General features: G+C 50.5%; 1 protein-coding gene across 1 annotated transcript; it reads right to left on the bottom strand.

Annotated features, from left to right (window-relative positions):
* Nucleotides 1-9,311: 9,311 nt before the first annotated feature.
* LOC127038002 (hepcidin-like) lies at nt 9,312-11,114 on the bottom strand. The gene is made up of 3 exons (XM_050930324.1): nt 10,943-11,114; nt 10,403-10,474; nt 9,312-9,530 (listed from the first exon to the last, which is right to left on the bottom strand). The coding sequence occupies exons 1-3, from the start codon at nt 11,024-11,026 to the stop codon at nt 9,456-9,458; spliced, it is 231 nt and encodes a 76-aa protein (XP_050786281.1). The 5' UTR covers nt 11,027-11,114; the 3' UTR covers nt 9,312-9,455.
* Nucleotides 11,115-11,478: the final 364 nt, after the last annotated feature.

Below are 11,478 nucleotides of genomic sequence, written 5' to 3'. Positions count from 1 at the left end.
CAGAGAACCACCCATTGGGTCCAGCCCATATCTGGTGGTTGAGCTAGAGTGTCTATTTTAGAAAAGATGTGGAAGAGAAGCGACTGCCACAGCTCTGAATGTCCCACCATGGGAACCAGGCGGAATTCCACAAATTACAGTGGATTTTCTCCTGATTTCCTCTGCTGTGAGGGCAAAATATGACCTAATGCAGGCCAATGAATGCTGTTGTAAACTGGCATCACTCCATTGACTTTCACTATCTATTCATTCATCCCACTGTTTATCCATCCATCCCTCCCTCCATCCCTCTGTTTATTCCTCCCTCCAGGTTTCATCTATTTATCTGCCCCCTGTCTTTTGTGGGTTTACAGTGTAATTTGTAGGATTTTTTGCATAGAGATTATTATTTAATTGTAGGGATTATGGTTGTGCCTAGAAGTCCCAGTTGAGGATCAAGGCCTCATTGTGCCAGGTGCTGTACAGTCCCTGACCAAGATAGGGGGCCCATTGTGTGGGACACTGCCCAGACCAAAGGCCAGAGACAGTCCCTGCCCCAGCTGAGATCTGGGTCTCATCATGCTGGGCGCTGTCCTGGCACAGCCAGAGACAGACCCTGTCCCATAGAGCTGGCAGTGCTGTGGAATTGCTGTCTGTCTAAAGCTGATTCCATGGGGCCAGGCGAAAGGAGTTTGTTCCTAGAAGAACTGCCAGCCTTACCCACAGCGGTGCGGCTCTGGCCCTCTCCAGGAGCAGGAGGAAGAGGAGGAGAATCCTGACCAGGCTGCTCAGCTGCATGGCCCCTTCTGCCCACTGCCCGTCCCTCGACAGCTGGAAACCAGAGAGGTGAGTCTGGTGGGTTGAGCTGCTGTATTTATACCCTGATACTGAGCCTAAGTGCCCTCCACAGCATGAGTCAGGCGGATTGCAGCCGGTAGCTCTCTGCCCCTCCCCTCCTACCCCTCTGCCCTCCCCCTGCCCCCATGTACACACTCTGCCTCTGCCAACTCCCTTCTCCCCCTTCCCATCTGCTGAGCTCCGGCTGTCACCTGGCTATGAGTCACCTGCCTGAGTCCGGTCTGACTTCAGTCCAGCACCAGTGGGCCACTCTCTGCCGGGGCTTACGGACAGGCTCCCAGTGGCCAGTCGGCTCTCCCAGGGCCCAGGACATTGATTGAAGACAAAAGCGTTATAGAGAGACTAGATCATGCAGCCAGTCAGCGCGCATGCTGGCTCGTCAGGAATCCCCATCTCTGGGGCTGCCAAGGCTGTATGTCAATCATATGGGACAGTTTTCTGAGCACCACCTTGCTCCTCATCTCTCTTTGCTGGCTCGTGAGATGAGTCCAGCACTCACGAGCAGGGCCCCGGGTACCACGCCGGCCGTGCTCCCAGCCGGATATGCGGCATCACTGCCAGGCTGTGCACACATGCAGCGTATGTCCCAGGGGGGTTTTCCACTGGGACTAGTGTTCCCTCAGTTGGTCCACAGCAAAAATCAACAGCATGTTTCCACCAGCAATCGGCCAGGCTGTAAAACCGGCCATGAGGCAACCCTGGCTGAACTCCAGGGTAACAGGCATCCTGTGCTGAGTCACTATGGAACAGGCAATTTGTTATGTAAATAAGGGACATCCCTTATAATATAGGAAGTCCAAGCAGACCTTACGGGTGTGTCCCATGCTGCCAAGTGGAGTGTGTTAGCCCTGAACAGTACTGGGTACAACACAGCTCTTGTCAGAGAGCTCACCTGCCCCATAGTCGGCAGTGCACAGGTCCTTCTGCCACAAGGGGAGAAAGTCACTGAGGAAAGAGCGACCTTCCTGCGGTCCAATGGTGCAGACTGAACTCATGGTCGGGCACTTGTAAGTTGTGGTGATTTCCCAGAGATCTGGCCCTCCTTCAGCTGCTCACTATATTCAAAGCTGGTGTTGCGCACTCTTCGGCCAGGTCATTGGGATGGACAAAAACAGCCCAGCACAATGTGCTCTCAGAGTCTCTGTCGACTTGGGAAGGGGCACGACCCCTGACTCTACCTGCCGCTGCCTGCGGTGCTGCCACAGAGTCGCAGGATTGAGCCAGAACGGAACTTCCCAACACGCTGCCCCTGGTTCAACGACACCGACTGTGGTCACTCGGCTGGCGCAGGAGTCCTCAGTAGACTGTGCAGGTGTGATGATGGTGCTTATAATAAGGCAATGTTGGCAGCTCTATACCAGGATCCCCAAGGAGGCCCTGATGGGTTTCCAACCCTTCCAGTAGGACATTGCTCTTTTGTTTAAAAACTTACGTCAGCTGGAGGATCAAACGAGGGTCCTGAGTCAGTTCCGGCTGTCCCGTTAAACAGTTTGGGTCAGGGGGATCAGCATAACCAGCATTGGGGGAGCACAGTTACTGAGTCCAGTTTCCACAGGAAACCCACCCGTTGAGCCAGGAACACACAGATACATAGACCATAGCCTGGTACAAAAGGCTGTCAATATCCCAGGGACACAGAGCGTCTGGCACATCTTTACATGCTTCCAAGGTCTCCCATCTGTCACAAGGACCCACTCAACTGCGATGGGCACTGTGCACACACATTACATCAGGAGCCACCAAGTGGTGCTGTCACTCACAGTCTTCCCAGTCCTTCTCCTTAGCCATTCTGCGTTGTTGTTCGTTTTGTGATGGGGTTGACTTCAGGAGGGAGCTGTAGCAAGCAGTAAAGAGTTTGCTCCCTGCCTTAATCTCTCTAACCGAAGTCAGTTCTTGAGGCAGGGCTGCTCCCTGGAAACCAAGCATTGTTGTATGGGCTGGGATTACTGAGGGGGGGGCCACCTGCATGCTGTTTGTGTCTCCTCTGTTCCAGGGCTACGGTATATATCGTAACAAAGGCCCTTCGTTTTCAGTTTTTATTTTATTGAAAACGTCCTGAAAATATATCAGTGGTTATTATAAAAATGAAAAAACAGGTGAAAATCAATGCAAAAAAATCTTTGCAGTTTTGTGGGTAAATACCAGAGTTAAGATTGGGAGATGGGAGAACAGAGAACAGCAACAAAGAGAGAAAAGGTTTCCAAGGAAGTCAAGCAGTTTAATGCCATGGTTTACTTAATGAACTGGACATTAACACTCTGTACACATAGGCACACGCGTATACACGAATATTGCCCACTACATCGCCTTACTTTAATAGACACTCCCGTAGGTACACGTAGCCTAACTTATTATTAACATCAACACATTGACCTGACATCGTGTACTGGCTTTGCTGAATATCATCAGTATTTTCTTGTACCGGAGCAGTCCAAAATTCAGGTGGAAATCGGCAAACACCAGGTCACAGCTTTTGTAAAACCCAGGAATTTTCTCTAAGAATCAGTACAAACTGAAAACAAAAAGCTTTAAGCGCAAATAAACAACGGCAACCAACGAATAGCCAGACTGATTTCTCATCTAACAGGGAACTGACATGCAAGGCAGAGGAGAGATGATATAATAAACCGCAGCACTTGCCCCAATGCGCTTACAGATATAAAACATCCATGTGTGATGGGTGGGCGGGACGAAGATCCAGCCCCAGGGAGGCATGAAAGAGATAAGGTGACAAATAACCTGGACAGGTTGTTGTCATCAACAGATAGTTAAGGGTTAATGTTTCTTTTACCTGTAAAGGATTAAGAAGCTCAGTAAACCTGGCTGACACCTGACCAGAGGACCAATAGGGGGACAAGATACTTTCAAATCTGGGTGGAGGGAAGTCTTTGTTTGTGCTCTTTGTTTTGGGGATTGTTCGCTCTTGGGACTAAGAGGGACCAGACGTCAGTCCAGGCTCTCCAAATCTTTCTGAATCAGTCTCTCATGTTTCAAAATTGTAAGTAACAGCCAGGCAAGGTGGAGTAGTTTTATTTTTGTTTTCTCAACTTGTAAATGTCCCTTTTTGCTGAGAGGATTTTATCTCTGTTTGCTGTAACTTTGAACCTAAGGCTAGAGGGGGTTCCTCTGGGCTATATGAATCTGATTACCCTGTAAAGTATTTTCCATCCTGATTTTACAGAGATGATTTTTACCATTCTTTTCTTTAATTAAAAGCCTTTTTTTTCTTAATACCTGATTGATTTTTCCTTGTTTTTAGATCCAAGGGGATTGGATCTGGATTCACCAGGGATTGGTGGGGGGATGGTTAACTTCCCCTTGTTTTAAGATCCAAGGGGTTTGGATCTGTATTCACTAGGCAATTGGTGAAGTCCCTCAAGGCAACCCAGGGAGGGGAAAGTTTTGGGAGGACAGGGAGTGCTCCAGACACTAACTTCTGGATGGTGGCAGTGTTACCAGATCTAAGCTAGTAATTAAGCTTAGAAGTGTCCATACAGGTCCCCACATCTGTACCCTAAAGTTCAGAGTGGGGGAGGAACCTTGACAGTTGTGCATAATTCTTAGCATGGCTCTGCCATCTGCTCAGCTGTCATCGGGTTGCAGCTTCCTAGATGTGTTCCAGGAAAGGTGGCTTTGAGGAGGGAATTGAAATCAGTGTGGATTTTTCTACCAGCCCTGACACTATGTCACGGCGGAGCGCGAGCCTGGACCTGCAGACTTGGGGGGCTAGTGCTATGGGGCTAATAGCTATGTAGACATTCTAGCGTGGGCTGGAGCTTGGTCTCTGAAACCTAGGCAGGGCCTTGAACTGTGTGTTAACTCCTCGTGCCAAACAATGTATTTAGCTGTGACACTCTGAGTACTTTTCCCGGCCCTGAAGAAGAGCTCCGTGTAGCTTGAAAGCTTATCTCTCTCACCAAGAGAAGTTGGTCAAAGAAAAGCTATTCCTTTCTCTCCTTGTCCCTCTGGGACCAACCCAGCTACAACAACACTGCATATTGAAATCAATGTAGGGTGACCAGATGTCCTGACTTTATAGAGACAGTCCTGATATTTGGGAATTTTTCTTATATGGGCACCTATTACCCTCCATCCCTGTCCCTATTTTTCATACTTTCTATCTGGTCACCCTAAATCAATGGACATTAGGAGCATAAGGTAACTTTGAAGACCTGGGCCCATGTGTTTGTGGACATTGGCTGGCAGCCAGGTTACGCACCAAATCCCTCTGTGATCCACTGGTGTCACTGCCTTCATTAATTGACAAGTCCTGGTGCTGAGAAGGTGTTAGGAAACGGCCCGTCGCAAAGATAAACGTCCTGCGTCGTGGCCAGGCCACCTGCCAGACAGACACTCCTGATAAAGCCATTCCATGGAACTCGTACCGGTCCAGGAATCAGACAGGGGGCATCGTCTATGATAACCTCGGTTCACCTTTCACAGACGGAACAACCTGGCCTCAGTTCTGGGGAACAGCAAAAAAGAGAAACCCGTCAGCATTTCTGACTCCACACAGATGGACGGCGCCACACCTCTCCCTGAGACCTAAATGCAATTTTCTTCAAACATAAAGCAAATAACTTAGTGGCACCAATCCGGATTTATCGAGCCACATCCTGGGCTGGTGTGAATTAGCTGTTGCTCTATTGGAATCAGTGGGGCCAGACCCCGAGTTGGTATCAGTTGGCCATAGCTCCACTAGAGTCAATGGGGCCAGACCCCCAGCTGATGTCAATTGGCCGTTGCTCCACTGGTGTTTATTATTCTTATTTGTGTTACCATAGGCCCTCGGAGCCCTAGTCATGTGTACGGAGCTATAGCACCTGTTAGTTCATTAGAGTATTCCGGGGAACTGACAATAGATTAAGGCCAAATGTTGGATTAACCCAGTGTGAATAACTCTTTCCAAGTACTGCATATGGTTTTTTCATGTTGCACAAGAGGGAAACTGAGGCACAAAGCAGGGACGTCTCCTTGCCCTAGATCACAAAGCAGGTCAGTGACAGAGCTGGGGCAAGAACCCAGGAGTCCTGGCTCCCAGGCCCCCAACTCCTCTAACCCTCTAGACCCCCCTCCCCCCTCCCCAGAGCTGGGATAGGACCCCGGAGTCCAGACTCCCAGCCCTGCCTCCCTGCTCAAACACAAACGCAAGATCAGATCGGTTTCTATCCAGAAGGGGGCACTATTGCGCCTCACATAGAATTGCTTCTGCAGCAGCAGCAGCTCTGGGCTCCTGGACCAGAAGGGCCCCAGCCCAATTTGGCTGGAACCAGCGCTGGCCCGTTCAGGAGATCTGCTCCCTGTTGGCACCAAACCAGGCAACATGACTCTAGTCCTGGCAGCTGCGCCCACCCCTGCAAAGGAGAAAGGAGACGACTCTGGCACTCACTGGGAGATTTTGCAGCCTGCTGCTGGCATCAAGACGCGGTTCCTCACAGACCTGGAAGACAAAGGCGTCTGGCTAGAACCAATTCCAGCCTCTGCCCGATCATCCTAGTCGCCCTTCTCTGCACCTGCTCCAGTTTGGATTCATCCTCCTTAACCCTGCGAACCCAGCACTGCACACAGTGCTCCAGAGGGGTCTCGCCAGTGCCTTGTCTCCTCCTAAGACTTCCCTGTCGCTACTGGAAATACCTCATCGGACACATCCTAGGTCTGCATGAGCCTTTATCACGGCCACAGGTTCAGAGACATCCTGGGATCAACCAATACACCCGGCGAGTTTAGGCTTGACATTAGGCAAAGGTTTCTGACCATCAGAGCAGTGAAGTTCTGGAGCAGCCTCCAAAGGGGGCAAAATATCGACTAATCCCAAGACTGAGCTTGATATGTTTATGGAGGGGATGGTCCGATGGGGCTGCCTATGGAGAATTCTTCCCCAGGTGTCTGGCTGGTGGATCTCGCCCACCTGCTCAGGGTCTCGCTGGGAGCTGCACTTGGAGCAGGGAAGTAATTTTCCCCTGGATCAGATTGGCAGAGACCCTGGGGGAGTTCGCCTTCCCCTGCAGCATGGGCCCCAGGTCGCTCGCATGTTTAAATTAGTGGATTCTCTGTAACCCGTCATTGGCGGGAGATGCTGCTCCGAAGGCCCAGCCATCCCATCTCAGGCCCTGCTCTCTAGTCACCCGTGGTGGAGCAGGAGAAGAGACAGTTATTTCCCCTGTGCAGTAACTGAGGCTCTTCGAGTTGTGCGTCCCCAGGGGCGCTCCACCACCCACCTCCTCCCCTCTGCTTTGGAGCTGACACAAGCTCTGTGCAGGGGGAGGTGTCGGACCACACAGAGCTATACACATGTTCCGCTGACGGCGGGAGTATGCAAGACCAACTAGCCTCCTGCAAGGGCTGGAGCAGTCTGGAAGGTTGAGAGCCCCTGTTCTCTCCCGTTCCTTATTCCCTTTGGACAAAGCATCATCTCTGTTAAACTGAAACATTTTGAGATCTTCAAACTTTAAACTCAGAGTAGCCCTGCTGGTGAAAGTGACGAGGTGTTACACCAATAAAATAAAAACTAGCAGGATCGTATTAAAGAGGATAAGGCAGAATGCCATGTTTATTATGAATACAGAAAGAATCAGAGTAAGCAATCAGTTGTAGCTATAACATCTCATTCAGTCACACACGTTCTGCAAAGTTGTTATAGTTACTAGCCTAGGGTCATGGCTACACTGGCACTTTACAGCGCTGCAACTTTCACGCTTGGGGTGTGAAAAAAACACCCCTGAGCGCTGCAAGATACAGTGCTGTAAAGCCTCAGTGTAAACAGTGCCGCAGCCTGCAAGCTACACCCGTAGAGGATGTGGAGTACGTGCACCGCTGGGAGAGCTCTCTCCCAGCGCTGGCGCTGCGACCACACTCGAAACTTCAAAGCGCCGCCAGCAGCGCTTTGAAGTGCAAGTGTAGCCATACCCCTAGGAGTTGCTTGTGCCAAGTCACTGGCCAGGTGGCCTGGACACGAGGGTGGAGCTGGGTCTTATCAGATGTGCATCTGATGCTCCTGGAGGGTGGTTGCAAGAACCAGACTCAAGGTTCTTAGTTTTTAGGTTTTGTTTTTATAGGAATTTACTCCTATAGGAGTTTATGGAATCTGCTTTATCACTCTGCTTTTATGTTTGAAGTGATAATTAATCACTGTTCCCACCTCTGAAGTGATGTTTAATCAGCAGATGGTGCATTTGTGACAGCTTGGTGTTCTCTTGTTCTTTGCCCCCAGGAAGTGTGGATTCTGGTTTGCCCTTAGGGTCACCTGGTCATTTCACTCCATGCATTCTTCAGCCAAGGTGTATTATAATATACAGAGACATACTTATCTCATAGAGCTGGAACAGACCCTGAAAGGTCATTGCAGCCCCCTGCCTTCACTAGCAGGACCAAGTACTGATTTTGCTCTAGATCCCTAAGTGGCCCCCCTGAAGGATTGAGCTCACAACGCTGGGTTAGCAGGCCAATGCTCAAACCACTGAGCTACCCCTCCCCTCTTGTAATCATTAAGCTGGCACTTCCACCCTTTTATCACCCATTCAGTTCAAACAGACATTCACATTTACCCTCTATTTCACTGAACATATTTTTTATTACATCTCTATTTTATTACCTATCCTTCCTTTAACATAACCCTTCTACAATTACTGGAGCAGGACACGCCTCAATAGATCTGTCCATACCGCTTGCTACACAGGAAAAGAAAACAAGCAAGAAAAAGAGCATCAAGGGTGAGAACTAACAAATCTTGTTGGTGTGTTCTGGAGGACACTTGTTTTTAGGACAGTTGTTTTTACAAAGTCCTTATCACTTCTCAGAACAGACTCTTTGTCTAGGGATGTGCTGGTACAATTAGCATCGACCCTGTAAATTTTACAGAGAGGCATTTATATTAATTAGTGCAGCCTCTGTGTGTTAGCTGGGAACCAGATCTCTTGCTAATAGTCAGGCTCAGCTTGGGGCCTGGTTTAAACTATGCTCTTCCATATTAAAACAAACATTGATTTCTATTTTAATCCAACGTAATCTGCACTAACATTCCTGACCTGCCGGCACAGGGCTGTTCCTGGGGGTGATGTGCACTGGTCACACTGGGAGGTGATAGTGATGCTGGTTATTGATCATTGCAGGAAGTCAGAGTGGCTAGGGCAGGAAGCAGGGGTGTAGTGGGTTAGAACGGGCTTGGGGGGGGGGGCTGGGAGTCAGGACTCCTGGCTTTGTTTCCTGGCTCTGAGAGGGGAGTGGGGTGTAGGGCATAGAACAAGGGTGACTGGGACTCTTCCATTGTGTTACCAGAATCACCATTGAGAGGCGTTATCTCAGCAGATGTCTTAAGCTTTTTGTACTTGCAGTCAGTGGCCAAATGAAAGGGCTGGCCCCAGTACCCCAGTGTGGCACTAGGGGGCGCTGTGCTGCAGGGAGTGGGGTCGGGCACAGCCCCACAGGGAATGGGTGACAAGCACATGACACATGAGAATAAAGACACACACTCCATGTCTAGGCAGACACTTTATTGGGGCTGAGCAGGAGGGTTAGCATCCCCCTGAACCCAGGCAAATTCAGCACCAGGCTGGCTTCGATCTGCTCCCAGGAAGGGCTGGGGAGCCTCCAGGCACCGACTGGGTGATGGGAAAAGGGGGTCAGAAGTCGCAGCAGATCCCACAGCCTCTCATCCCAGAACAGCAGTTACAGCAGAAGCGACATCCAGCGAAACTCTGAGCCGTCAGGAAGAGATGGAGAGACTAGAGTGAGGCCTGCCCTGAACCGATCCCCTGACTACCTTCTTCCAAGCCGCTTTCCCCTCCCAGAGCTGGGAACACAACCCAGGAGTCCTGGCACCCAGCCCCCTCTTTCGCTAATCACCAGGCCCCATTCCCCTCCCAGAACTGGGAACACAACCCAGGAGTACTAGCTCTCAGCCCCCCCTGCACTATCCACTGGACCCCACTTTGCTCCCAGAACTGGAGAGATAAGCCTAGAGTGCTGGCTCCCAGCTTTTCCCCAACCTGTTATTCCCATGTGGTGTTGGAGACACTTTTTGATCTGTATAGAAGAATTTAATTTTTTTAAGGTTTCTGAGAGGGGAGTACGGTCTAGTGGTTAGACCAGAGTGGGCGGGAGCAGAGGAAGGACAAGGCTGGGAATCAGGACTCCTGGGTTCTATTCCTGACGCCCAGCAATGAGTGAGTGCTAAAGGGTTATGTTCTCTGCAGGGTGTCAGAGTTCTCGGACTGACCACTGCTGCCTTCTGCTGGGCAGAAGAGATGCTTGTTGGTAGGAATCTGCCATGAGATATTATTGGGGTTAACCCATGCAACAGTATAGGTGTTAAACTGTGGAACTCATTGCCACAGGATATGTTGGAGTTAACACACAGGATGCCCTCCCATAGGCTTTCCTGACGGTCTGTGGGGCTCCCTACAACTGGATATTCATGCAGTTGAACTATTTGATATTTCAGGCATTTATCTGTTCAACTACCTGCCACAGGATTTTATTGGGGTTAGCCCATGGCACCCAGCATACCCCTCACCTCCCTCCATCAATCCCAGCAGTGACACAAGTGAGGCCACTTCCCCCTACTCACCGCTTCTCTCTTCACCTTCACCATCACCTTGGACTCGCTTTGGCCTTCCTCCGCGTGCTGGGACTCCAAGCTCTGTCAGAGCGGGAGAGCAGGAAGTCACTTGAGCCCGTGTTTCTTTGACCAGCAGTCGTGGCTCCAGAGGGATCACAGGGAATCTAATGCCCACCTCTAAAGCATATCCTGAGAGGACTGCTGGGCTCTGCCCCAGCTTTGGAAGGGGAGCAGGGTCTAGTGGTCAGAGCAGGGGTGCTGGAAGTCAGGACTCATGGGGTGTATCCCTGGCTCTGGGAGGGGAGGGAAATCCACCTCATTAGAGCAGCAGTGGGAGGGGGCGTCTGAGAGACAGGACTGCTGAATTCCATTCCCAGCTATGCTGCTGCCTTACTGTGTGACCAAAAGAAACTCACTTCCCCAGGCAGTGTCTCAGTTTCCCCTCCCATACTTTACTGCATTGGAATCTCTTTGGGGCAGGGTCAGCCTCTCGCTGTGTTTCTGGGCAGCGCCTGGCACACCAGGAATGGAACAGGGTCCCGCACTCACCTCAGCCAGGGATGCTCCGCAGATTCCCTCAGCGCAAAGGAGGGACACGAACAGGAGCAGGACAGCCAGCATCTGGACTCTCATCTTCTCTAGGGGTTGGGTCTTCTCTGCAAACAGCTGAGTGGAGCTGAGAGCTACAGGGGCCTGTATTTATTCACTAGCTCAGAGCCCTCTTGGCCAGTGGAGTCAGTGATTGGCAGGGGAAGGGAGATTCCAGTAAGGACGGGGCTGGATGAACAGCTGTTTACCTACGATCCACGTCTTTATGGGAAAAGACTCTTGTGGTTACAAAAGATGGGATTTTTTTACTAAAATGCTTCCGTCTCTAACCAGGTTACAACAACACTCTGCCAGTCAGTCCTGATTCTCACCCCCCTGCTCTGACCTGCTCGAGCTCCTCAAAGTCAGGTAGAATGAGGGTTGCCAGTTTTGGCTGGACTTATTCCTGGAGGTTTCATCACATGATATAATCGTTCATTAAAGCTTAATTTTCAGTTCCAGGAGACATCCTGGAGGGTTGGCAACCCTGGAGCACC

The sequence above is a fragment of the Gopherus flavomarginatus genome, chromosome 20 (assembly GCF_025201925.1).
Source record: "Gopherus flavomarginatus isolate rGopFla2 chromosome 20, rGopFla2.mat.asm, whole genome shotgun sequence".
Taxonomy (NCBI): domain Eukaryota; kingdom Metazoa; phylum Chordata; order Testudines; family Testudinidae; genus Gopherus; species Gopherus flavomarginatus.
Note: the sequence above shows the minus strand (reverse complement) of the source record. Positions and strands in the feature narration are given on the sequence as shown.